We start from the raw sequence: 24,539 nt of genomic DNA on the forward strand, positions 1-24,539 counted from the left end.
TTTAACTTATTTTAGACCTTGGACACAAACTGCAAGTAGCATGTTTTAACAGCAGGGGGAGAGCGCATGCAGCGATTTGCAAACGATGCGGTCTCTGCTTCAGATGACAGCCGAGGGCCCGCACATTGGGTCAGTCTTTCCGGGGTTCAAACAGCAAGCCTAGTGTTAAGCAGAGTCCAGGACCATCGATGGTACATTGGTAGTATATCTATGCAACGTTTGCATTAGCATCAGGCACACTGCCTTTCAAAAAAGACGCCCAGTACAGTACCGAGGATCTCAGTGAACAACGGCTAACCGTTCGCAGCTACACAGTTAGCCACACGACCGCAGACAGGTGAGTTAATGTTGACCAAAAGTTTTGAGCATCGCCATTCCCTTAGAGTTGCACATCTTGGCGAAATAGTATTATAACGGCCATTTAAAGTGCCTTTATTTAAGTTTAGTATAGGTTCGTTGTCTGCTGTTTAGCTCGGTTAACGTTAGCAAACACGTCAGCTGCTCTGATACACGTTAACTAGAATTAGTGGACGTCCTAAAGCTAAACTACCGTAATGTTTGTCGAGTGTTTTGCTTTCCGAATAACCTTAACCTTACAATATAACACTGGCACTTCCTCATATGATGTGTCGTTACCAGCATTTATAAGTACTTTATTACTTTTGGACGCCCTTGCCAGTCACGTGACTGTGTGCAGCAACAGGTAGGCTAATTGTGCCACCAGCTGCGCAGTTGTGACTGTCTAACTGTGCGAGTAATGGCATCCACGTCGTTTCTTCATTAAAGTACCCAATCTCACATAGCAATCGACATATAAATGGCTCATATCTTCCTGCAGGGTGCTGAAAACCTGGAAATTCACACCTTAGCATTGCCAGCACTAAGCCCCGCCTTGCCAGCACTGAGCTCCGCATGTGTGTGTATATATGTCCAAGGCGAAGGTTGGTTTAGTGTTTTCAAACTGATATGTGCTTGTTTGTATATGTCTGACTAATGAAGGCCAGATCAATTAGTCTATATTTGTAAATCACAAACTAAGGCAAGTTACAAAGCGATACAAATGGTGTTTGTTGGAAATAAGTCTTTGCTTGGTTTGCAGGACATGAGCCAAAATGATCAGTCTATTATCTGTCCGTGGTAACAATTAAGGCTATCTATACTACATACCTTCACTCACAATAATGTATTTAATATTTGTCTTGTGTTGTACAAAATTAGCAAGGAGATATGTAATTTCCAGCTACCGTCTAAAAATAGCGTGGCAGGAATAGTAGAAACCTGTTTTACCAGTCCTGGTGCTCCAGATGCTTAGAAAAAACAGTAGTAGCAGTAAATGTTATTCAACAATCCAAATAAATAAACCAATAACTAATAATATTCACGTCCAGGTACAAACTGTGAGTTGGTTTGTTTTGAACTCCTTTTATTGTACTGTTTTGGTGCTACTACAAGCTGTCAGATGGCTCGGTAGGACCTATTGATACCCTTCTATCTGTCTGTTTTCAGGTATGTCTGAAGTTAGTCTTGAGGCTGAATCGGGGAAGACCTCAGCCAAGGACTCTCAGATGGATTGTGAGGGGGCTGAAAAATCGGAAGAGAGTTTGAGTGAGGATGAAAAACAGGAGAGTGTAGATGACAGTAGGCGAAGAGATGACACAGACGATGTGCTGTATGACATTAATATTGACAGCGCTGAAGAAAATGCAGAAAACGGTGACGAGGCCATTCTGGAGGCGGATGAGGGCATTCAGAGGGAGAGTGCAGTGACGTGCAGTGACAGCGATGCTGCACACATGTCTGACAGCGTAGAGCATGAGGGACAGGAGACAAATCGTCATGTTGAAAGCGCTGAAACACCCGAGGAAAGTGGAGAGTCTCACACTGAAACAAAGGTGATGTTTACCGTCACTTAAGCGCTTCCTTACTGTGCTCTTGTTCATGTTGCTTCTCCAATCTTTACTTGCTGTGATGGTGGTGGTCTCTTTCCTATTTATAATACAATCATCAGAGGCTTCAACATATTTGCTTCGCCCCGGTAGAGGTATCTCACATTTGATTGTGCTTTGCTGGAGGTTTTAGGAATGTGTAGCTGTCGCTCTGTGTTGATGGTGCCGTTGGTGGCTTGCTTTCTGTTACTCGTGTGCTTCTCTGTGAGGTGCCTTTCGTGTTTGGGGACGATCAAGGCCTCGTACATTTCCTCTGCTTTGTGTAAATGCTGGCTTATCTCAAAGTGATTGTTGAGAAGGATTTATTGTTCTTTATTACCATGCAATCTCTATGTACAGTATACTATTATGAAGTACAAGTCAGTAAGTATACACTTCTCTACATTTTGCCTTGTTTTCTTGGACAGTGACTCTGTGTACATGATGTGCAAATGACACCATTTCCTCACAATGGTTCCCTGTTTGTAAGTTGGGTACATTGAGCTCTTAAATTCTACATACCATCAAACACGTGACTGGGTGAGTGAAACAGATTTTGGGTCCTGACTGCACATTCTCTTGGCAGTCCCACAACTCTTGTGTTGCTGGAATGTGTGACTCCTCGCGCTGTTGATTCACGTTTTTGGGTTAAGTGCCAGTATTGCACGTCAGATTGCAAGAATTTCAAATCATCTTCTCTTCATTTAGTATGCCTCACAGTAGTAGTCGGGTCTCACGTTAAGATACGTTTTCCGTCCTTTCTGCAGCTTAAACCCGGCTTTGTGCAACACGGCTGTGTCACGTTCTTCTGTACTGTGAGAGGCAAGCCATGATTCTTTCCTCTTCAGCTGACCCAGCTAATTGGGACAATTAGGATATTGTTGTTATCCCTTCCTCCCACGTCGTTTTAGCTTGTATCCAGGAGACTGAACTGTAGGGATCGGCACACGATGACTTGCCATGTATAATGCCTTTTCATATGCCTGATTAATTTGCAGCCACTTTGCTCCAGCAGGCTGACATTTATTCCCAAACTTTCTTGCAGAGTGTTTGCAGATGTTGGGTTGGGTCGTATTGGCTATGAGACCCCTGGTCCTCCCCGGCTGAATCGGTTCTGTTGCAGTATAAGATGCATCTTAAATTGAGATAGTTCTGCAACAACCGCAGCTAAATAATAAGAAAACAAACGGTGCTCGTCAGCAAATGTCATGACAATCTGTCTTAATTTACACCCCGTTTTAGAAATGCATGCAATCCGTGATGTGTCTCTCCCAGACAACCTGTTTCAACTTGATGTCGGAGGATTATCAGGCAGGCGTCTGGTTTATCTGCAGCAGGTTGCTGGACAAGCCCACCAGTGCATGTCTGTGCTGATCTGCCTGCATGCGGGCGTCATATGGCCTTTTAAGTATTTATGTGTCTGTCACATGACACAAAGTCTTTGTTATACATGCCAACATGAACGCTTTGGTCTTTTTTAATATGTTATATTCTGGTTGAGCATGTAGGACTTCTTTTGGTTCTGGCTTTAGTAGAGGCGGGTTTGACTTCCAGAGAGCAGGATTTCCTAACACACCAGGTTCTTTACATGAGATTTAACCCATACAGTATCAGATGACACGTTGTCATCAATTCTTTTTTTTTTTTTTTTTTTGTCTCTGAGGTCACTTCCTGCCACACAGCTTATGGTCATATACTACTTTATTTTAGAAGGACCTCACATTTAAATCTTCGTCTCTTTTAAGTTTAGCATTCTTTAATAGAATGAGCTTGTTGCTGTCAGTAAATGCATCATTTTAGCTTTGATATGTAATGTGTTATTAATATAAGCCTATGATTTTAAACTCACCTTTTTGCTCACACAGTGAAACCAGTCAGTCAGTCCCAGATCTCGTTACCATGTGATCTGGTAGCTATTTGCATTATTTATGACCTTCGTCAAGGTCCGCCTATAGCTGAAGGAGCTTGTTCACAGATGAACATTCCGATTTATTGCTTTATAATACATTGTTTCTGTGTTGGCCTCTTTTCCAGGCGTGTCATTAATCCACATTAACCAGCTTTACCCGACCAGACCTCCCAGAGCTCTCGCATGTAAATCGTTTACACTTACAGTGTTAAGTCAGTGTCCTACTTCCTAAGTCCACAGTGACTAGGCCATAAATTGTACTAAAACTAACACAGCTGAATCTTCAGACATCTAGTTTATTATAGGCTGAACAAAACTGATGTTGCCACTGTGTCATTTTTATCCACAGGCACAATTAGGAGGAACCATGATTTGTATGTTTTCATGAAGATTATAGCAGCTCTTTCCTTGTGTTTGGTAATTATATTCGACGTCAAGGAGAATTTTGTTCAATGCGTGTTTGCTGCATCACAGGATCTTTCCAAGTTTGACCACAAAATGGCCAGTTATAAAACATGACACACGGGGTTTAATGTGGTCTGAACTTATTGATGTCACTGTAAAACGTAGGAAACACTGACATGAACGTGGCAATGAGAAACCAGATGTTGTCGGTCCAAAACATTGCTTTGGAGAACAGCAGATGTTAAGAGATAACGGCTTGATTCCCTTTTTTTTTTTTTTTCCATGGGTGGAGCCATGATGCACTAAACCTTTATGACGCATTAGATCATGCGTTTACGATACTAAATGTATGCATGTAAAGAGTGACGATGGTGCAATGCACTCTGTAACGTATTCCATCCTGCAGTGTTTAGTAATTAAACAGAAACAGTCTTGTAAAATAGGGGTGTGTCGAAAATTGATGCTAGTTGTTGCACAAGAACCTCAGCTATCCTGCTAAATGCTGCAACATAACTGACTTATACTTCACTAAGATCTTCATTCTGTCCTGAAAATTGATGACAAAAATCACAGAAAGAGGGCGTATTTACCTGAATACAGGCATGTTTATTGCAAACATTTTCTTGGGGTGGCACAGCTTAGCTGAAATCAGTGTTCATTTTTGTATTGTATGTGTTTAACTTTCAAATTGTTGTCACCAATGTGTTTGCCCAGATATCACTCTCAATCCTGTCATCACTATATGGAACCCACAACTTTTATCATCAATGTTGAGCTGCCGATTTCCACCATGGCCGTGTCCACAAGATGGCAGCCCACAACTATTGTGTCCTGGATCCTGAGTCCTCTTTTCTTAACGGCGGTCTCTCTCTCTCTCTCTCTGTCTTTGAAGTTGTTTGGGAAAGCTTTAAAGGAATAACCGGCTTCATTTCGCCCTCTTCGTTACAGGAAGCCACAATGACTGAAGAGTCCCACAGAAGCTCAGCCGCTGAGATCCCAGTCACCAGCAATGGAGACCTGGATCAGAGCCCTGAGACCCTGTTCCAGAGGGTAAGGGCTTCGTCTTGAGAACAGCATCTCTCCAAACTGTGTAATTGTCAATATGAGTTTAAACAAAAACTTTGACGAGGTCTTCAAAGTCCTTTCTTTGAAAGATTGTGTTTGTATAAACAACATAACCCTTGTTAGGTTGTCTGTCAGATCTACAAAATAGGTTTTGTTCTGTGAAGCAGGGACACTCTCAGACACTCTAGGTCAGATCCTTCTGCAGTGAAGTGCTTTAGTTGGAGACCTCAGGGTGCCCGCTCGTCCTCATCCATCTGACTGAGCAGGCAGTGTGCGTCCAGATGGCCTGCTGTTTACCTCTAATGGCTCCACAGTCACACTGACAGTCTGTGGCAGGGAAGACGCCACAACCACAAGAACGTGTGCAGCTTCAAGATGTTAAATCAGCCACTGATTGTAAAAATGCATACACAGGTTTATCGACAGTGCACCGTACAGCTGCTGCTCACTGCTTGAGGTTTGCAGTGAGTTAACGTCAATCATTAGTGACATACTGGACATGTGTGCTTCTACACGATCAAGCATTTCCCCCAAATAATACAATTATATTTACGTTTGAGGGGAAAGCACAGACGTCACTTATTCAAAGTGCGGCTGAACAATGAGTAAAGGTTAGCAGACAGGAGGGAGCAGGTGTTTGGAGAGCATGTTTATTCATTTTTACTGAAGTAAACGTACAATAAAAGACTTTCAGAGAGATTATTGAGGCTCTTATTGATGAGCTGATCTAAATCTATTGTACTTATTTGTGTGTAAATTTTAAATGTTTGGTGACACACATACAGAAAGTACTTAAAGTTCCCTGTCTGCTATCAACTGTTGATATAAACCCTGTTTGATTTAATTTTTCACAGGACTCTTACCCCAGTGGCCCCGGGGCCCTAAACCTTTCAGAGTCCTGTGTCACCTCCAGCAACTTTGCTTCAACAACAGAAGGCATCATTGAATCAGGACCGTACAAAGGTAAAACATCTCTCCTTCTTGTGTATTGCACCGTTTCCTTACTCACCGTTTATCTGATCGCTTTGCAGCATTCTGTGTTTACAGACGATCTTTCTCTCCGTGCATTCACAGTGCTCCACTTTTTGGATTTTAATCTCAGTGAAATTTGAAAGGCAGACATTTGAATTTGTAAAGGTGAACATCCAATTGAATTTAATGAGTTTCCTCTGATCTCCACGTTGTAACCCTCCTCTCCTATTCATCGTCATGCCCTTGTTACAAATGCAAATCTCCCCATAGAGCGGGGAGCTGTTGTAGCCCGTCTGCCACCATGTTGCCATGGCTATTTTCCATGTTATTGACACTGGTTGAGGTAGGCTTTTGTTCATTAACACGTTCATCCTGCGACATGGAGAGAGCCACCGCGATAAGAAAAAACACGCACAGGAAACCAACATCAATGAGAAGTTCCCCCCCTTTATGCTTGTGTAGGCTGGTTGGTGACATACTAATGAATCGTAACTCTGAATATCTCCCAGGGTCAGCAAGCCTGCCCGCGTCTCCCGTGACACCTGTAGCTCCCAGCTCGGCTGTTGCTAGCCGCCTGGCGCGCTCTTCCAGCGATAGTCAGGCTGAGAAAGGTACCAGCAGCGAAAGGAGTATGAATCAGATGATACTGAATCGTCACCATTTGCACACTGAATTAACCGCAGGCCTGTCGTACCTTTTCTTGGTTTTCACCAGTTTCTTACCTGCTCCTTGTTCCCACAGGCTGCACTCTATTCAGAATCAGACCTTTCTTCTTCTCCTTTCTTGTTTATTGGTTCTCCAGTCTTTGTCTTTGCATAAGTCTGGGCTAACTGAAGTAGTTTTCTGCTTTGCCGTGGCTAATGAAATGCCTTGTTACACACCCCTTAGAGTCATTTTCTCAGGATCTCTCGGTCTGATGAAACCTTTTGATGCCTAAAGCATTTGCTTGGCTGGGAACACAACTGCTTTCACACTTAATCGCAGCGGGTTTTCCTGCTTGTAACCTTTTGTCCTTGCAAAAGTTCACACCCATAGTCTCCCCCAGTCTCTCACTATGGAGTCCTGAAAGTGACAAATATTGCAAAAGGTTGTCAGACTAGTAAAAGATAGAACAGAATACATCAATGGATCATTTTTTTACACTCTGCTTTTAACCCTCATTCAGTTGGTGAGGACAAAAATCCTTTACTACCAATTGGTTAATAAAATCAAAAAAACAAGGGATAGCGTGTAGGATTTGGTGGCATCTAACAGTGTGCTTGCAGATTGCAACCACATAAACGTGAAAGGCCCTCGAGCCAGTGTTTGGTTTGTCCATTCTGGGCTACTGTAGAAACCTGGCGGACTCCGTCAAGAGGAACCGCTCCCTGTGTAAATATGAAGGTGATTCTACACCAAGGAAAACATAGTTATGAATATTATATTACATTTCCGCTAATAGATCCCCCGTAATGCTTCACACGGGCCCTTCAACTGACAATATTATTATGATTATTTCAGCTATATTTTTTACTTATCTGATATCCTTTTATCTATATTTTGTCAGTTTCTGCACTCAAAATCTTCCAGAATTTCCCCTCTTGTGCCCAAACCACAATAAAGCACTTTTCATCCCTTTTACTGTGACTGTTTTCTGAAAATGGTAAGTCATGACTAATTGTGTTTTAATGTTCATTGTGATTTTAATAACCATAGATGTCATCAGCGTCCTCCTAATGCCTTAAATTTAATGTTAAAGTTTCAGTGTTAACATGACAACCTCATCACGCTGTTTGATGATTGTAACACTTTAAATTGTACTTCCCTTCATTTTCACCACAGCTCTCTAGCCTGCAAACCCAATAACTTAATCACCCACTAAGTGAATGACTTTTAATTGTCCAGGCGCGATGAATACAGAGCCAAAGAGTGACGTGGTGGTCCTTTCAGATGACTTAAAGAGCCCAACCATGGAAAAACTGGACCTAGTGAGGAAGTGGAGCATCAACACATATAAAGTAATCCTCTCTGTCCTTGATTTATTCTGTTATGTCCCTCCTCACCCTGCTTCTTCTCTTAGCTCTCAATCTGTATCTTCTCTCTGTTCATTAGGGTGTTGGCAGAAAAAGTGAACTATGCCCCAAACTGAAAAAAACACAAACTGTTGATATCCTTGCTTGTTTTAGACTGTGTTGTAGCGACTCCCTCCCTCCAGTCACTCCTAATGTTTCAAAATGCTCTGTCCTCTGCAGTGTACCAGGCAGATCCTGTCAGAGAAGCTGGGTCGGGGCTCGAGGACCGTGGACCTGGAGCTGGAGGCTCAAATCGAAGTCCTCCGCGACAATAAGAGAAAGTACCAGAATGTAATCAAGCTGGCTCAGACTCTGTCCGGTCAGCTGTCCCAGATAATGCAGACGCAGAGGCAGCTGGGCGACGCCTTCGCCGACCTCAGCCTCAAGTCACCAGAACTGCACGTGAGTCCATATATTTCCATGCCTTGTAATCAATCAGATTGGGTTGGATAAACGGGAAGGGGCGTGTTATCATCCTCGCACAGCGTCCCGGCAAAGAGTCATAAAATAATGCAGTATTGACTTGTGGGTCATCTACTCTGATCCCTTAGATTACTGTTAATCTGTATTCTATTGAAGCATCACAAGGTAATGGCTTAAAAGGCAGTAAAGAGTCTTGCATAATTCAAGTTTGGGTTCTCCGCTTCCTCTGAGTCCTCTAATTGTGTTAGATGATTTATCTTTATTGCTCCATTATTCAAATAACAAGTGCATTCTTTTTCATTTTTGAGTGAGTGCATTATGTTTTTGGGTTGTCCATATGCCCGGACCATTCTTGTGCACGCGATATCACGGCACACCAGAAGGGAATTTCTTCAAATTTGACATAAACGTCCCCTTGAACTCAAGGATGAAACGATCAGATTTTGGTGGTCAAAGGTCACTGTGACCTCAAAAAAATGGCCATAACTCAAATACTAATTATGACAATTTGACACAAATGTCTAATGGGATAAAATGATCAAGTGATGACGCTTCTTTTGACGGCCATAGATGCAAACCTGTGCAGGAAAACAACCAGGAATTGATCCATTTAGATTAAATGTTTGTGTTTGATTGATGCAAGCATTGTTTCACACATAGTTTTGATAACCACCATCACTTCTGTATATTTGTAAAATATATCGTATGATGTTGGCACCTGCAGTAGCCACTGCAGACAACGGCTCCAAATAAGCAAAATTCACTAAAACTAGTTTGACTCTGTTCTTTAGGAGGAGTTTGGTTACAACGCTGACACCCAAAAGCTTTTGTCCAAAAACGGAGACACTCTGCTGGGTGCCATCAACTCCTTCATCTCCAGTGTGAACACACTCGTGGACAAAACAATTGAAGACACCCTGGTTAACATCAAACAGTATGAATTTGCCAGGTAGGTAATGCATGATCATGTGTGGGCACCATCTCCAAACCACAAAATGTCATCTAACCGTTTGGAGACAACGTTTCTCTGGATCTTTTCTCAGATTAAAGACCTCCAGAGTAACTCTACTGTCCTTACCTCAAGCACTGCAAAGGGTGTTATTTGTGATAAAGAAAAGGCGTTGATATTATGTTTCAATTTAACGGCTTTAGTGGCAAACGCCATGTTTACTACACGCTTCATGTGAAAACATAACTTGCTGTTTCTTCACAATAAGAAGGCCCACTAACTCCTAATGCAAGCTAACATGTCCACTCTCATACAAGCAGTGACTTCAGCACAGAAATATTCTAAGCATACATGTGAATGAATGCATATTAAAGCTGTAGTGATGTTCGTTTTGATTACCACACGTCTAGGGTTGAGTATGACGCGTACCGTACAGATCTGGAGGAGTTGAATCTGGGGCCACGTGATGCCACCACCATGCCCAAGATCGAGCTCTCCCAGCAGCAGTTCCAGATCTACCGCGAGAAGTACGAGAGGATGCGAAACGACGTCTCCGTCAAGCTGAAGTTCTTGGAAGAGAACAAGGTCGGCTTCAGAGTTGTTCTGCTCGACACCCACATAACGGCTTTACGTTCCAAGTGTGCTCACCGTCTCTTTATTTCTTATCCCCAAACAGGTGAAGGTGTTGCATAACCAGCTCATCCTGTTCCACAATGCCATCGCTGCGTACTACGCCGGAAACCAACAGCAGCTGGAACAGACACTCGAGCAGTTCCACATCAAGTTGAAAATGCCAGGTGGGGACAGTCCATCTTGGCTGGAAGAGCACTAATCACTCCGTTTGAAGCCCCAGTGGCTCAGTTTGACAGGAAATGTCAAAATCTACAGGACCCTCCCTTTCCCTTTTCAACTCGACTGTCACTGCCTTTCAAACTTTCACAATTGTTAATCTTTTAATTCAATACGCAAAATGAAAAAAAAAAAAATAATCGAAAAAAAACTTCCTACAATCCTTTTACTCTTGTTGTTAAATCATCGTTTTCATCTTGCAGTGATTTGAAATCATAGGAAACGCACTTTTGAACTGTTTGATACATCTGATGAACAGGAGTTGCTGCAGTAAACACATTTGGAAACTGTAAATGGCCTTTTGCAATCCAGCATATGAATGTTGTATCTCAGCACGGCAGACTTGTTGGCTCTGTAAGGACAGCTTCGGGATCAAAACGACTGCCTGTTGCACATAATTTACTCTTTATCAGTTGATAAATCTAATCAGGAAGCAGCATTCAGATTTATGGATCATGCATGCAAACTGGCCAGAAAACTCTGATTAAAGTGGTAGTTTGACATTTTTGGAAATGCACTTATTTGCTTTCTTGCTGAGAGTTTGTTCAATATAAGACGACAGACGCTTAGCTTAGCGTAAAGACTGAAAACGGTTAGCGGTCAGGGTAACCTGGCTCTCTCCAAAGGTGAACAAAATTCAGCCTACCAGCACCTCATAACCTCACTAATATAAAAAAAACAAAGTGTAAAAAAAAAAAAGATGTGGTTTTAAAGGAGGTTATGTGCCTTAGGACAGAGCTAGGCTAACGGTTTCCCCCTGATTCCAGTCTTTATGCTAAGCTAACCAGTTGCAGGCTGTAGCTTTACATTAAACGTACAAACATGAAAATGGTTTTGATCTTCTCGTCTAGCTCTCGACCTAAAAACAAATAAGAGTCTTTCCCAAGATGTAAAACTATTTCTTTAAATTGATATGTTAAAATCCTATTGTCTGTTCCTCATCCATCTATTCACAACAAATCCTGAATGTTGTGAAGTGATTATGCTGACAGGATGCTATATTTAATCGATATTATTCTCCGTTTGGCATTTGGCTAAATGGGTAAAAGTGTTTGATTCTCTTCGATTCCAGAGACAATGAAGGAGCAGCCTTATGTGACTAAATGTGCCTTGAATTCTTGAATTTGTTCTTCTCTTCCCCGCCGCGCTTCAATATTTGATCTTGCTGTTGGAAAAAGGTGCTTTCACTTCCAGTTTTGAGGTCCAACTCTTGAAGGAAGAGAATGGACCAAACACACTCTCACACACACACACACACTCTGAGGACAGTACAGTTAGAGCCTGTACAACTGTACATGTTTAAACACTCAACACAACACACACACGATAGCTGTGTTAAAAACACACTCCAGTAACATTCAGAAAGTCTAAATATGTTTTAAGACTTGCTGATTTCAAAGATATTTATCCATATTGCACATATGCACATTTATGCATTTGAGACTAATTAAATAAAACTGTATGATATGTGAGGGGGAAACCAAAATACGATTAACTTTTTGTAAATTTGAAAGAAGCATCTTTTGTCTGAGCTGCTCACAGTTTGTTTCATTGGGCTACATAAAAGTATATTTTTCAAAGAGGACATACTGTACGCTGTTATTGATAACCAGCTGTCGCGTCCTCACTTTGTTGATTTGTACTTTTCCTATGGCTCACCATAGCAGTTTGAGTGTGTGAATCTTGTACAACAATCTATTGTTTCCCTGAAATAGATGGATATATATTTGTAATTTTCTCTATTTCACCTTGTAGTTTACGACCAATGCTGCCATTTGGCTTTGTTTTTGTCTGTTTTTCCTGAAGACCTACGGGCTGATGTGCTAGTGGGTCTTTTACCTTTGTAATGATGAAACATTAACAAATGTTGGGTGAAGAAAAGGATTGCGAATGTTGTGTAAACTCTTTGGGAAGATTAAAGTTTCTTTTCTTTATCATCTCGTGGTGTTTGTAGTAGCAGCTCGTATGAGAAGTCACCACCAGGGGCCAACAAAGAAATGTGAAGCCAGAAGGCTACAGCAGAAAGAGATGCAGACGTTCTCACTGAGGGGCCAAGAAAAGCTTATGATACGCCCCATGACATTTTACAATTATATTTCGAGTAAACCTTTTCTGCATTCATCCTGTTTTTTGTTCCGGTCCAGAAAGTCAGCAGTGGTTTATAATCTGCTGACGTGGATTCAAAGTGACTTGTGTTGACTTAAGCCCAGGTGCTTTTAGGTTTCCCTTTAGCTTGTCATAATCACAAACCCACCACACCCCTCGAGTATACACTTGACAGGATCTGGTTAATCCTCAGAAAAGCCTTGAGGATGTTGGTCACAGACAAGGTGATGCGTTCACTCTGTCAATCAAATCTGGCAAAGCAAATAGATTTCCTTTAACCAGACTTGCAGCAGCAGGTTAATGTTTCTCAGTGGAAATGAACGGAGCGCTGCAGTCTTAAGTTTTCAAGTCAAACTGAAATTTAAAAATGCAAATGCTTTATTAGTAAATGCATTTAATTCAGTAACATAACTATTTCCACTTTTTAATTGTTTTAAACTTATTTTGTAGCTGAGTGATTTGTGCAGAAATTGGGAGGATGTATATTTTTGTCCCAAATATGTGAATGAAAAGAAAAAGTTCTGATGTACTTTTAAATCTAGTTTTTTATTTGTCTAGTTAATAATTTTTTAACAGCGTTTAATTCTTTGATTTACCGTGAATCTATTTTATACCAGCAGAACTTAATCTGTCTCATTTTGAGCTTTATTTGGATCAGAATGGTGCTAAATGATAATTTATCAATTACAGAATCAGCGGGTTCTGCCAAATGCAAAATCAAATACAAAAAGAAGACTTAATAGAACTATTTACTTACAAGATTTAGAAGACTGGGCAAATATGTGAACCCCCTCTTCTCCAGCCGATCAACAGGTGGACTTCAAAAAATCATCAGTTGTTAAATCATGATATTTAAGCAGCGATCAACATCCTTCTGTCACTCGTGTAAAACAACATTTATTCCTTAGAAACTGAAGTAGCGATTTTTAGAAATTGAAATTGTTAGTTAAAAGTGAACAGGTTTAAGCAGTAAAACGTTCTCAAGTATCCAATATTTTGCTGTTTTATCTCCAAGTTTGGATGGATTTTTGGGATGTCAAAATCGTGATGGAGGAAAGAACAGCAGGATAAACATAACGATGGACAAAATAAAGAGAGACAGAAAGAAATGTAAAATAGTCCAAACCTCTCGCAATGATGTCTAAAATGCATGATGTCATCGAGCTGAAACAAGGCTGTTTTTCTAAAGGATAACCTTCAGAGAAATGTGGTAAAAGTACGATATTTCTCTCAGAAATGTGGCGTAATAAAAGTAGATTTTTGCTAAAAATGTAAGTACAATGCTAATATCTCAAAACCAGTGCTGGAAAAAGTATTCAGACCCTTTACTGAAGTAAAGAGCAATAGCACAGAGTAATTCTACTGTTACAAGTCTAAGTTGTGCATTCAACAGTGAAACGCATGCGTTATGCACATCGGCCCCATTCAGAGTGGTAGCTATACTTTATATATATTATTGGATTAATATTACAGATGCATTAACGTAAACGCAGCATTTTACTGTTGCAGTTGGTCAAGATGGAGCTAATCTGAACTACTGCCAGATAAATGCAGTGGAGTAAAAAGCACAATATGTCCCTCTGAGATGCAGTGGAGTAGAAATGTAAAGTTGTATAAATTGGAAGCACAAGTACCTCAAATTTGTACTTGAGTAAAAGTACTTCTCAAACCTTATTAAATGCACCTTAATACATGAACTCACCTAATATCACTGGTTCTAGCCTTAAGATTGCACCAGTGGTCACAAGCCGGTCGCGCGCATGGGACACGTGAACGCGCCTGTTCCACCTGGCCCTATCACGTACGAGGAAGCTCACAACACCGCCGTCTGCTGCTGCTGCTGCTGCTGCTGAGTGTTTCTGCCCCGTGTGTGCTGCAGGACGCCAGCACCAGCTCACCTGACCGGCTGATAACCTGGAACGCAGCGCAGATTTTCTCCTCTGAAAAGTATCGACCACTAACTCCTACGGTGTCGGAGCGCGTTACGTGTCCCGGCGAGCCCCTCTCATCCCTCCGGTAAGTCGAGCAGGACGGCACCGCCGCATCACGCTGTGTGTGTGTGTATGTGCGTGCGCGCGCGCGTGCGCGTGTGTGTGCGTGCGTGTATGTGAGCTATGTAACGACCTGCTGCAACTGTGCAAAGAAAAGTCATTGTAGAGTGGTGTCTGCACGTTCAATCTTTATCCAAGCAGAGCATTTGACCTTCCTACCACTGTCTCTTTTAGCTAAAGGGGACAACAGAAGGTGTCCTGCAATGCAGTCGAGGTCCAAAATTACATCATAATGAAGATTTAGTGTAGTTTGAGGCCTGAAGCTGTTGCACTATTGTACATTGGCAATGTAAACACAGAGGAGACATTGGTTTGTTGTTGTTGTTTCAACCTAAAGGTGTAAATGTCATTCAAGCGACCACATTGTAACTTAAAATAGGTAAACGCACAAAGAAAAAGATATATGGTGCCTAGAATAATCTCCTTTGGGAGTTTTCATGTTTAATTGTGTTACACACTGATCAACAGAAAAAGACAACACGTCATTGCCAGAATACTCGCAATATAATAGTTTTCCATGTTGGAGTAACAGTTTCTATAAAGAGTCTCTTTTTGCAGATGACTGAAGCTTTTATGTTTGGCATGATCCATACATGTTGTATTTTGGCTGGATATACTTTTCAATGTTTCAATATTTGCATTATATATTCTGGTATTTGACAACAATGTGATACTTTTCCCGATACTTTCCTACAAAAATCTTTTGTTTTAATTAATCCAAAGACATTTAGAAAGTTCTCACTTTCTAAATGTCTTTTCACTGCCAATCACACGAGAACTTTGCCTAAATAAAACAGTTTACTTCAGGAACTATCTGACCAAGAAATAATTCAACAAAACTCTGTGTTCTGATCTATCGAGACATTTGCTGCTAATTTCCAGTTTTTGACACTTTATGGTTGCTTGAGATGGATTTTGTTTGCTGCCACAAAAGGTTAAACGCAGCTCTGTATGTTCGATGGGCATTTCTATCCCACGTTAAAGCGATTGCTGGCGTAAGAGGCAGTGTTTCAGAGTTGGTGGCGGTTGTTGTGGATTCACTAACGGAACTTACAGCCCTTTTAGTTCAGCAAGTCTGGCTTTATAACTCTGCCCCTGTTGGTTTTGTTCTGCACCTCAGACCCCGGCTTCCTTGGCTTTTGTACACTACTATACATGCTGAGATGAATTAGAGGGCAGTCCATTCAAGTGTTGGGAACAATACCCCTATGGAAAAAAAAAAAAGGGTTTCTCCCCGGGTCAGGTCAAGGGAGAGGGCGGTGTGGGCGGTGTCACCCCCCACCCCCCCGGTTGCTGTGGAAGCCGAGAGTAACACGGAAAACTCAATTCTCTGACGTCACCCCCGGGGAGGAAGATTCTGGGGGGGCTTGATTTATTTCTGTGGGAGCAGGAGAAGTGCTAAATAGTTGTCGCCAACTTGGGTCAACTCGAGTGGTCTTTATTTCCTGAAAAATCTGTCCTTGTCTTAAAAAAGCAGTAAAAGAGGTTAAAAAAAGAAATGCAACAAAAGAAGAACAGAATCAAAGTGATCTTGGTTGCATGCCTGTCTCTTATGTCACACCCCAAACTCCCACCTGTTACCACCCCGATCTCTCAGCTACAAACGTTCTAATAAAGACAATAAAGCCCAAAATAAAGCGTAAGAAAAGTGTCGACACCTGACGCAGCTTTTCAGGCAAAAAAAATAGAAATATAAATGTTGTTTTGGGGATTTATGAACACTGCTTAGTGGCTCCTGTGTTTTGCGAGAGTCTGCAATGGGACCTGAGTGCCTGTAAGTAATATTTCGTAGGTATTAAACTGTATTTTAATGAAGCCTGCTGTGTCTCTGGGCCCTTGGGCAAACACTTTTCCCCACCGCCATGTAAACATGTTTGCATTTCCCTGCTGTTGTCTCCATGGTGACCTGAACACCTGCCTTATTTGTCACCTATCGTCCTAACCTTAATCAGGATCTGTTGGTTTAAGCGAGTTTGAAGTAAACCGTGTTTCTTCTGATGCAAACTGTGCGATTAATCTGTAATCCTCCGTGGCAGACGTTGCTTTAATGCTGCACAAGACTGTGAAAGCCACAAGAGGTACGGCGAGATTTGCCTAAAGGCTGATCTTGGCACCGGGCTCAGATTGCTGGAGCAACAATTGCAGAGCCGAGGCAGAGGCGATGCAGACGCAGTGGTGTGCTGCAGGCCAGACACCGATCACCTGTTCACAAAAGAACAAACGGGAGAAGAGTCAAAGCTCTGTTTTTGATCCGTAGCTTCGCAGATGGTGTACTCTGTCCCATCTCATCCCTCCTTCCTGTCATTTCCTCGCCTGAGTGGGTTTTGTTTCACCTGGGTTTCTTTTTCTCTGGGTGAGTAATGCCTTTTGTATTTTTGTTATCAGGCGATTCAGTGTTTGTTTTATGATCTGAAGCGTAAATTACTTCTGGAAAATGTATGTATGAGACAGTTTCGTTCCTATTAGAAGTGGGTCATATGGATTAATTCCTCTGTGTTGGTTTTAATTGTGATAACAGTATTTAAAGTAAACTCTTTGTGTCCACCTGACGAGTTGGAGTTAAATATTCACTCCTTTTAGCTCTGTTTTGGTCTCCACCAACACCTGTGGGAAATATCTGGCTCTTTAGCGACTAAATGCTAAATTGTGTCAGTCTGTCGTGCTGGGGAGGCGGTACGGACTGTCAGAACACCTTTTTAAGATATACACTCTGTTTCCAATATTATTAACATATCCAATAGTATTAAGCCTCTTTCCAAACATCTGGCTTTTTGTCTTTAGTAGCAAATGTTATAACCATTTCTGGGACAAACGATGGCGGTTTTCTGGTGCGATGCTCTGCGACGCGCATTGTAATGAATATATGATAACTAAAATACTAAAACATAGAAGTAATACGCTCTCCTCAAAGCCACAAGACTCCATAGCCAAAAGAAATGCAGTCTCATACAACAGTCCTGTGAAAGATCTCACTGCTTTCATGAAGGATATAATGTTCAGCTTTTGTTTAAACTGAGAGAGGTGTTGATTCAGCTTCATGATCAGGTGTTTCATATCTAGTCTGTAATATTCAGAGTACTCTCATGGATATAAATATGGAAGATGTATTAGAATCACCTCTCAGTATTACGCAGGTGTACCTAATAAACTGGCCACTGAGTTTAGATACTATGGTGTAGCAAAATGTCTGACAATTGACACATTTATGCTGTCTCATGGTATATAGATCCTCATGCCCAACCATAGTGAATTCATTATCAGTTAACCTGCGTATTCATGGCTGGATTGTTTAGTCTATAAAGTCTGATGACGTTTGTTTAGACCTAAAAAAAACATGCATACATTTTCCTTCACTCGGCAAGACGATAAAATGTAAGAAAAATAGTTTCAAGGGCCATTCACAATGTGCCAGAGCTCAAGGTGACGTCTTCAAATCGCTTGTTTTGTTTGACCAACAGCCCCAAACACAAAGATATTCAGCTCACGACACTGAAAAAATGAGATAAGCAGCAAATCATCGCATTTGAGAAGCTGGAACCAGCAAATGTTTAACATTTCTGCCTAATAGAAGTACGTTTGAGGTTGTTATTATCAGCTGTTCACCAACAAAACTGTAACGAGTGAGACGTTTTTCTGCCTGGTCAGTCGTTAAGAGGATACGTACAGATTCCTTGATTGTTTGAATCAGGTTTAGAAAGGTTTAACTGTTGGTTCTATGATTAGATGAATTCCCTCCTCAGTTACAGGTTAGCTGACTGTAACCGGTGTTACAGGTGAGATAGTCCTCAATATTAGTCTTAGCTCAACCCGTCCTAAGCCTGTTTAAACAGCCATTGCCGGAGCAGCATCGCGTGTTCTGCAAACTGGCAGCTTTAATCTTCAAAATCTGAGAACCTCATTTCAGACACAGGCTGTTATTACCAGATTTATGCTAAGCTTGGGGGATATGTTGTGTTGGGGGCGACTGCATCTGCACACAGTCTTTACAAAATCCTTCCTTCTCTGGCTCTGCAGGTGTGTGTGCAGCAAGACGAGGCAGAGTGAAGCGACTGCACTTACAAGACAGTTTGGGGTGTTTTTTTGAAGTCAAGGGTTTTTGTCAATATGCATCTCCATTAGATTGTTCGGCATTTATTACATGGTGCTATGCAGAGCTGATGTAAGATATGATATGATTTGTGACAGTGTTGGCAGTCTTTGTGTTTCAGCCGATCTCCAGCTTTTAATTCCAATACATCTCATATTATTAATATAAGATAAAGTAAATAACTCAACTCATCTTTATTTTTCTAGCACCTTTCATACAATCATGCAGCACAAAGTCCTTTAAAGGGCAAAATTAAAACGGCACAGACAAAAATAAAATAAAATAAATAAATAACAGACAACGATAGAATTTTGCAAGACTAAAAGTCAGAATAAACTCAAGAGAAATAATATGAAAACTAGCGATTAAGACTTAAATACTAAGGCAGTAAATGATGTGGCACCTTAAGTTTAATTAAGAAATTACTGTTAAATGCATATTATCATGCGAGTTTTATCACACACTATATTTAGTATTTTTAAGTTGAGAGCACCGTCATTCCCATGAAGAGGAGCTCAGTCAGTAGATGAAACGGTTGCATTTCATGACTCATTCAACAGGACTCAGTGCAGCAGCAGAACACAATGCCATAATTATTTGACATGATCATTAATCAGAACTTTAAAAGCCCCAAATAGCCGACTAAGTGTTTCCTACTCTCCAGACTGCACTACATAACCCAGAAACCCACATTGCTGCCATAAGAACTCATGGCTATAACTCTGTTGTTAAAGTTTCTACCAACTTGATTAGAAAATAGTCAGTGTTGTCCAATTATCCTTAATAAAAAAAAATTAAAAATACCCACGGGGTCGTTTATTTTAATCCTCCAGCATCGTTTGCTGGATTACAGTAAAAAAACAAACTAGATAATTGAGATTTGGAGATAATCTTGCTGTTTACCAAACTTTCCGAATTGACAAGACAGCCCTGTCACCTCCAGCTGACGGCCTTCCTCTCACACTGAATGGGACTTTGTTGCAGAGAGAGATGGAAGGGAGATTGCGGCCTATTTATAGTAACGCTTGTGAATCGTGTGCCAATTTTGAGACCAAGGCAGAGGAACATCAGGGACAGTTTTAAGGAAAATGTAATTGCTCTGAAGATCAAGTTAGATCAAGATCACCTTAATTGTTTTTTAACTAATTTAAGAGGCCAGCGCACTGCAGACTTTAAAAAGATGCTGTTTGCAGGAGACGTCTCACTTTTTTAAGGAGCATTTTTTCATTCAATTACAATGATGAACTTACTGGTGACAAGCCAGACAGAGATCATCCTCTGCTGACATTCAGCAGACAAACCTGTGATGCAGAGATCCATGTTCTTCAATATGGCAGCTTTAGTTTCACATGGCATGAAGTGCTAAGTACTGCACCCTGGCCTCCTCACTCTAGACACATAACACCATGTACTAATCCCCTTAACACCAGTTTTGCAGATTTGAGAGTGAAGAAACTGTTCAGTTTAGCTCGAGCCACGTTAATCCCCCATGTCGAGCCCACTGTATCATTGTTTTTGGATGTAGCCTGACTCATTCTGCAGCGTCATGTCTGAAGTTACACGTCACATGCTGTAGATTTAACCAGAGTTCCCTCTTTGGTGCTAAATAATGACTTCCGGCTTTTATCATGGATTAAATTAGGGATGGTTTAGGAAACAAAGAGCCTGGGAGGAGCAATGACTTGAACTCTAATGGTTGAACAAAAGTTGAAAGCTAAGCACACTGGTTGCAGTGAGTAGAGGAAATGAAGGAGACTCCCATGATGAGGATTATCTGATCTGACGGCTTGTAGACCGAGGACTGACATGCTCATTGATGTATTTGCTCAAATAGTCCAAAACGTGATTGCTTTGTGTCAAGGGAGTCCGGCTGAAAGCTTAAGTGTTTTGACTCATCCCTTAAAAGGTGATATGGAGCTAATTAGTCCGTATGTGTTAAATATCCACCTACACACGGTGTGTATAAGACTTTGGTCATATCACCCCTACTGGTTTTAATCCATATCGTCATACTGGTATATGATCATGTAAGAGTCTTCAATTTAAGGTCTTGAACCCTGCAGAAACCCTGACACAGCCGAAAACATGTCTATTTTCTAGCGATAAGACCCAGAAGTTGAGTTTCTTTTACCCTTCAACAACAGGTTGCTTCCTGCGTCATAAATATTACACTAAGCCATAAATACACACAGGTGACTTGCTCCTGGGTCAGCTCCATTGAGTGTGTCTCTGCTCAGGACAGCAGCGTTTAAGTTCGGAGAGGGGTTTACTTTATTCATGGGGACGTGAATAATTTACTCTGTCAGGTTTTGCCAGGGTTCACTCAGAGAACACAGTCATAACGGTACCAAGCGCTCAATCTCTCAAAATATTTGATAAATCCAGGATTTACCTGAATAATAGGCTCCTTGTCCACAGCGTTTCCCGATTGGACTACTTTTTCTGCTGCGTTTTGTTCTGGTACAGTGTGGTGCATTACACAACCAGTGGCACGAGGTAATGAGTGACCTGCAGTTCACCAGATATTTGATATTTAGTGGCTTACTTAAGCACATTTTGTCCAATTATTTTACACAGAAGCAATGTCCACTTTATTTGACCGTGTCTGAGGAAGAGGCCGGGAGCCAAATGTGATTTATGGAACAGACCAGATTTATATGGCTTGAAGACATTAGTGCTGCAGTCTGTCACCTTCTGAATGGTGAACTGCAGTCCCTCTGCTGTTGCCTAGAACCGCTGTACTGTAAACGTTTGGCTCTGTTTGCTACACGCACCTCAAAGGTGTCATTTCATATCCTCTGTGTGTGAAAAGAGCATTTTTGGCAGCACGGTCCTTTTGTCTTTGGTCTCTGAGCAATAGTGGCTGTGTGTGTGTTTTGTTGCTGAGAATATGCTCCACTCTGTCTCTCTATTGTGTGTCCTCTCTATTGTAAACAAGACATGGAAATCAGAGAGATAAGCCAGCGCTGTGAAGAAGAGCTGCAACGATTCATCCATTAGTTGTCAACTATTAAATCAAAAAATGTGAGTATTGTCTTAATATTTTATATTGTATTTTTCTTTTTAAACTGAACATCTTTGAATTTTGGACAAAAGAAGACAATTGAGAATGTCATCTTGGGCACTGAAACACATCTCAGTGCCACCCCCCCTCACCACCGTTTGGACAAGTAGAGATCAAAAACAAACAGGTCTGACATCGACAACCCACTGAGCCCCACACAAAACGTCTCTCTGCTAACGAGCGTTCCCATGGTAATGATGATGGAGCACGACTGGGCAAATTCCTACCGAACGCACCTCTTCGCCCCTCCGGGGTCAGTGAAAGACCTCGGCTCTGCGGGGTGTTCACTGACCCTCAGCAAAGTGAACTGGAAGTTAGCAGCAGGGGATTATTAGAGCAGCCGGTGGCGCCTCGACCTTCAGCATTACAGAGTTGTGAGTGAGAGCGGATTTTATTTGTTTTGGACCAGGTGGCTCCCTGGAACCTTGTTGACAGTTACCTCCGGTTTAAAATCACTTTTTCAGAATGGAGTTTTTTATAGAACAAGAAAAGGAAAATAATCCGGCCGGCAGTCAGAGGTCTCTGTGCGTCACTTTTTGTTTATTATGAAACTAAAGACGGGTGACAAATGAAAGTACGAGGCCGCGTGAAGTGGATTTGGCATAGATTCTCTAAGTCTCTAGACTTCGACTGGAGGGATGAACACCATTCTTTTAAAAGATATTTGCTCACTAGGTGCTTTTGGACAAGTCCACCCAAAATCTCACATGGGTGGATTAAGATCTGGTGACTCCAAAAGCTATTGCATAATTTTCATACTCCTCAACCTATTCATTAGCTGATAGTCAGATAATTAATCTGCGAACCATTTTAAATAATTTGGTTTCAACCTCTAAAATGTGACAACACGAGACAAACAGCAATAGAAAGGTCCCCTAACCAGACACAATAATTCTCCTGGCTCGTCTTGGGTCCTGGGTTTGGTCTCAGTAAGTGTACCCGACAGAACCTCGACCTTGGATTTGTCTTTGATTCCTTGAGACCACTGCTGTCCATTTCTACATTAATGTTACCTTTGACCTGCTGATCTGGGCTTATCTCTTGTCACTAATGAAGACTGATAGGGAATGCCTCGGGGTCGACGACAGGTGGGCCTTCAGCCCCACAATCTATGTTCATTCACGGCAGCAGGTGGATGTGGGGAATCCGGACTCACTGACTGCTTTCCTCTCCCTCAGGGCTTCTCTGTATAGAGTTACTGACAGGTGTGTTTCCTCTGTAAATCATTTTAGGCAAAGGATGTCAGGTACAGCCTTGTTGGTTGGTTGAAATATAATTAAATGAATTGTGAAATACCACAAATCCCTCACTGTCACAGAGCTGATTTCTTTAGAGAGGCAGGATTAATGTACCTGGAGCCTGAGCACAAAAGCGCTGCATTGAATGAGTCCTTAAACCCGGAGATGAGTTAGCATTTGTGCACGTCTATGGCACATTTATGGTTAAGTGCTGGACTATTTCTTGCCCAGCCGCAGTGACTTTGGAGTCTCAAGACTTTGATTTATTGTACTGATTAATTAAACAAGATAAATCATGTTAGTAAACTAGATGTTTTTTTGTTTTTTTTACTGTTTCACACTGTTTCTAGCCTGCTAAATTAAGCTCATCTAAGCTAACCACCCCCTAGCTGTAGCTTTCTATTTAGTGTGTGTGTGAGAGTGTCAGCGAATACATTTATTCCTTAAAATGTCAAACTATTCCTCTGTTAAAGCAGCTGAGAGGACCAGAATAATGAGGAAAAAAGGTAACAAAAGAGACGGGACAGTTTAACTCTTTGTTCCTTAGTTCTCCATGTCCATCTGCATCTGTTAGATGTAGCCACGTTTTATAGCACCACAGAAGAAGATGACTCAGTGTGAGGTCAGATGTTCTCACACAGTCTTATGAATTAGACATGAGCGACGGTGTGGTCCAGCTCTGAGGACGGGACAGCTGAGTGTGCAGGCTGATGTCAGCAACATGAGGCCATATGTGACGTGTGCTTTCTTAATTATTCATCATCCTTGGGTATCAGGTGGAAAAGGCTGCTACCGAATCGGAGGTTCCTACTAAGATATTACCACGTTTTATAAGATGAGAGTTGATTCTAGAAACCACTAAGTGGTCATGCATGCAGTGTTTTGTACCAATTATTTATTTATTTTTTATCTAAACGCATCCCAAAGACAGAAAATGACCAAATTATTTCTGTTAACCTGCTGACAGCAATTATCGCCCCATCCACCACCATGCCTTTGATTTATCTCCTGTTTTTTTTTTTTTGTCAGAAGCACCACTTATCTCTTTGTTGAGGCCAAGAAGAGTATCAGATCACTGTAAGTGAGTGATGCGTGGTCCTGAAACAGAATCGGTTTCCCTCCAACCGAGAGCTACAGGGCAACCGTTGACAAAGAGGGAGAGAGAGAGAGGGGAAGTACTTCCTTTCCTTTTGTTCTGTGAGGTTGAAGACTGGTTGTGTTCTCCCATTGTCCTTTACCACATTATCAACAACCAGTTAAATAAATTATCCTCTGGTGTTTTTGAAAAACTGTTCTAGTCTAGAATTTTTTTGTAGAATGACTCACATTTTAGAGGTTTAATCTTCTAATAGTGTGCAGTTTACAGATTAAGCTGTGCTATTGTTTGCTGGCCTGGTACCAAGACATAAATGTCCTTTTCAGTTGCTTCGGAGGGATTTGCTGTC

At 41.5% G+C, this 24,539-nt stretch overlaps 1 protein-coding gene across 4 annotated transcripts; it reads left to right on the plus strand.

Moving 5' to 3' along the window:
* The first annotated feature begins 71 nt into the window (after positions 1-71).
* Positions 72-12,482, plus strand: arfip1 (ADP-ribosylation factor interacting protein 1 (arfaptin 1)). 4 transcript variants are annotated; one of them, XM_076091482.1, is made up of 10 exons: positions 72-337; positions 1,507-1,892; positions 5,188-5,289; positions 6,159-6,267; positions 6,786-6,887; positions 8,161-8,273; positions 8,508-8,729; positions 9,542-9,699; positions 10,110-10,284; positions 10,376-12,482. In XM_076091482.1, the coding sequence occupies exons 2-10, from the start codon at positions 1,509-1,511 to the stop codon at positions 10,529-10,531; spliced, it is 1,521 nt and encodes a 506-aa protein (XP_075947597.1). In that variant the 5' UTR covers positions 72-337; positions 1,507-1,508; the 3' UTR covers positions 10,532-12,482. The 4 variants fall into 4 exon arrangements, with proteins under 4 accessions (XP_075947597.1, XP_075947600.1, XP_075947598.1 ...); XM_076091484.1 differs by lacking the exon at positions 72-337 and adding an exon at positions 4,954-5,101 and having other exon boundaries at positions 1,680-1,892; XM_076091485.1 differs by lacking the exon at positions 1,507-1,892 and having other exon boundaries at positions 74-337.
* Positions 12,483-24,539: the final 12,057 nt, after the last annotated feature.

Source organism: Anarhichas minor, unplaced genomic scaffold (assembly GCF_050575085.1).
Source record: "Anarhichas minor isolate MPS153535 unplaced genomic scaffold, ASM5057508v1 ptg000014l, whole genome shotgun sequence".
Taxonomy (NCBI): Eukaryota; Metazoa; Chordata; class Actinopteri; order Perciformes; family Anarhichadidae; genus Anarhichas; species Anarhichas minor.

Coding starts and splice junctions, on each gene's coding strand:
- arfip1 (XM_076091482.1), top strand. CDS start 1,509: ATGTCTGAAGTTAGTCTTGAGGCTGAATCGGGGAAGACCTCAGCCAAG. Junction 8,274..8,507: donor GGAGCATCAACACATATAAA/GTAATCCTCTCT, acceptor TGTCCTCTGCAG/TGTACCAGGCAGATCCTGTC. Junction 9,700..10,109: donor AAACAGTATGAATTTGCCAG/GTAGGTAATGCA, acceptor CCACACGTCTAG/GGTTGAGTATGACGCGTACC.